A 3,218-nucleotide genomic window follows, 5' to 3' on the forward strand; every position below is an offset into this window, starting at 1 on the left:
ATGGAGAAAAAAAAAACAGGGATGGAGAAAAAAAACCAGGGATGGAGAAAAAAAACAGGGATGGGCAGGGAAGGTGCTTTTCCAAGTGGAAGAGGGAAAAGAGGGATGTTGGTCACTGCCTGGAGAGATTTTCCTCCGAGAAGTTTGGGAATCCACAGCAAACTCAACATTCCAAACATCCCTGGCTCTTCCCCACCCCCATCCCAAGCTCATCCCAGCTTCCCAACAGAGCTGGGGAAACAGGGAAGGCCAGAACTGACTCCTCAAGGATCTGACAACATTCCAGGCTCTGCTCCAGCCCTGACTCCAGGAAATCTTCCTTCCAGGAGGGGAAGAATCCACGGCCGGCCTGGAGATCCCTGCAGGTCATTGCAGGGGGTGGGAAAAGCCGAGCCACAATCCCAATTCCTGACTGTTCCCCCTCGGGAGCTGAGCTGGGCAAGGGGCTCCTTCCCAGGACAATTCCCCGCCTTGGGAAGAGGCCAATCCCTACCTTGTTGTAGATGTAGCAGTTTGTAAACATGGTGTTGAAATCCTGGATACATTCTTGAGCGTTCCAGTAATAATTATTCTCCAAGCGCTTCTTTATTGTTCCCATGTCCATCGGGGTTTTGATGATCTTGTAATAATCCTGCGGGGGGAGAGGGGAGGGAGAAATCAGCCCCGGAAGGAAAAACCATCCAGGGTTGAAGGTTCCTCTGGCTCATCCCCCGGGGGTGGATCCAGGAGCCCAACCTGGCTCAGCTCCCGGATTTCCTCCCCACCAGCCTCCCAAGATTTGGGATTGAACAGAGTCGGATAAAACTCGGGGAGAGGGAAAATTTGAACCCCAAGGGCACCAAAATTCCGGGTTTTTGGTGGGTGAGGGATTCCTGAAAGTCAGGGGGGAAAGGGGTGACCCTTCCCAGGGCGTGAGCAGCGGTGGGAGAAGCGGGAGATGGGAATTACTGCGGCTCCTGAGATCACCAGGATGAATCCCGAAGGGGCTTCTGGTTTTTGGGGTGATTGGGGAAGAGGGAAGGGCTGGAGGTGCCGTTGCCGTGGAAACCGAAGGAATGGGAACTCCTTCCTGCCCCGAGGACATGGAACAGCCTTGGGAGAGGGACCTCAGGGGGGTCAGGGAGTCATTCACTGGATCCCAGGGGAGAAGATTCCAGGGGAGAAGATTCCAGGGGAGAAGATTCCAGGGGAGAAGATTCCAGGGGAAAAGATTCCAGGGGAAAAGATTCCAGGGGAGAAGATCCCAAGGGAGAACATTCCAGGGGAAAACAGCCCAAGGGAGAACAACCCGTGGGAGAATATCCCAAGGAAAAACATCCCATAGGAGAAAAATCCCAAGAGAGAAAATCCCAAGGGAGGAAAATCCCAAGGGAGGAAAATCCCAAGGGAGGAAAATCCCAAGGGAAGAAAATCCCCCCTGGGCCTCCCTTTGTCCAGGCTGAGCCCCCCCAGCCGCTCCTCACGAGGTCTCTCAGGACACTCCAAGGGACAGGGGGGACACCCGGGAATGTCCAGCCCGGAGAGCTCAGGAAATTCTGGGCATGAATTGTCAGTGATCGATAAGTTTGGTGCCTTGGGGATCACCAAATCCACCTGTGGGATCGACTCCAACTGCTGGAACATCCAGGCCAAATGTTGGATCACCAAATCCAACCGCTGGATCAGGGATAACCCTGGAATCACCACTGGATTGAGCCAAACCACTGGAACATCCAGGCCAACCACTGGATCACCAAATCCAACTGCTGGATCACCAAATCCAACCACTGGATCAAGTCCAACCACTGGATCATCAAATCCAACCACTGGATCACCAAATCCAACCACTGGATCACCAAATCCAACCACTGGATCACCGAATCCAACCACTGGATCACCGAATCCAACCGCTGGACCACCGAATCCAACCGCTGGACCACCGAATCCAACCGCTGGATCACCAAATCCAACCGCTGGATCACCAAATCCAACCGCTGGATCACCAAATCCAACCGCTGGATCACCAAATCCAACCACTGGATCACCAAATCCAACCACTGGATCAGGGATAACCCTGGAATCACCACTGGATTGAGTGAAACCACTGGAACATCCAGGCCAAATGTTGGATCACCAAATCCAACCACTGGATCACCAAATCCAACCGCTGGATCACCAAATCCAACTGCTGGATCATCAAATCCAGCCACTGGATCACCAAGTCCAACCACTGGATCACCAAGTCCAACTGTTGGACCACGAATCCAACTGTTGGATCAAGTCCAACCACCGGATCAGAGTCCAACCACAATAAAACTCTGGGTCAATAAATTTTGGGGTTGATTAATCTTTGAGTCAACAAATCTTTGGGTCAATGAATTCATGGGCCAACCAATATTTGGGTCAATAAATATTTGGGTCGACGAATCCTTGGATTGAGGAAACTTTAGGTCAATTAAACTTTGGGTCAATAATTTTTGGGTTAATTAAACTTTGGGTCAATAAATCCAACTGCTGGATCAAGTTCGATCACTGGACCACCGAGTCCAATCACTGGATCAAGTCCGACCCTGGACAACGCAGTCCAACTGTTGGATTGAGTCCAACCATTGGACCATCGAGTCCAACCACTGAATCAAGTCCAACCACTGGATCAAATCCAGCCACTGGATCAAGTCCAGCCACTGGATCACCAAGTCCAACCACTGGATCACCAAATCCAACCACTGGATCACCAAGTCCGACCACTGGATCACCAAATCCAACCACTGGATCACCAAATCCAACCACTGGATCACCAAATCCAACCACTGGATCAAGTCCAACCACTGGATCGCCGAATCCAACCACTGGATCGCCGAATCCAACCACTGGATCAAGTCCAAGCACTGGATCACTGAATCCAACCATTGAATCAAGTCCAAGCACTGGATCACCAAATCCAACCACTGGATCACCGAATCCAACCACTGGATCACCGAATCCAACCACTGGATCACCAAATCCAACCAGTGGATCACCAAGTCCGACCACTGGATCAAGTCCAACCGCTGGATCACTGAATCCAACCATCGGATCAAGTCCAACCCTGGACAACCCAGTCCAACCGCTGGACCACCAAGTCCAACCCCAAGGAGGGGTTTCTGTGACCTCAGGACGAGGAGCACCCCCACACAAACACACAAAAGTGACACCCCAGACCCCCCCAGGTGCCCCCCCCCCCCCGACTCCCCCCGGCA

At 52.2% G+C, this 3,218-nt stretch overlaps 1 protein-coding gene across 1 annotated transcript in view; it reads right to left on the reverse strand.

Annotated features, from left to right (window-relative positions):
- LOC114072118 (bromodomain-containing protein 4-like) overlaps window positions 1-1,623 on the reverse strand; it is a gene marked incomplete at its 3' end in the record, with an annotated part of 19,639 nt that extends 18,016 nt beyond the window's left edge. Inside the window, exons 1-2 of the mRNA XM_027910037.1 lie at window positions 1,613-1,623; window positions 494-698 (exon numbers count right to left, since the gene is read on the reverse strand). Coding sequence (XP_027765838.1) covers window positions 494-698; window positions 1,613-1,623 — 216 coding nt within the window. The remainder of the gene's footprint in view (window positions 1-493; window positions 699-1,612) is intronic.
- Between the last annotated feature and the right edge of the window lie 1,595 nt (window positions 1,624-3,218).

The sequence above is a fragment of the Empidonax traillii genome, unplaced genomic scaffold, assembly GCF_003031625.1.
Source record: "Empidonax traillii isolate 1590-97213 ecotype Southwest subspecies unplaced genomic scaffold, ASM303162v1 scaffold2657:size43024, whole genome shotgun sequence".
NCBI classification, from domain to species: Eukaryota; Metazoa; Chordata; class Aves; order Passeriformes; family Tyrannidae; genus Empidonax; species Empidonax traillii.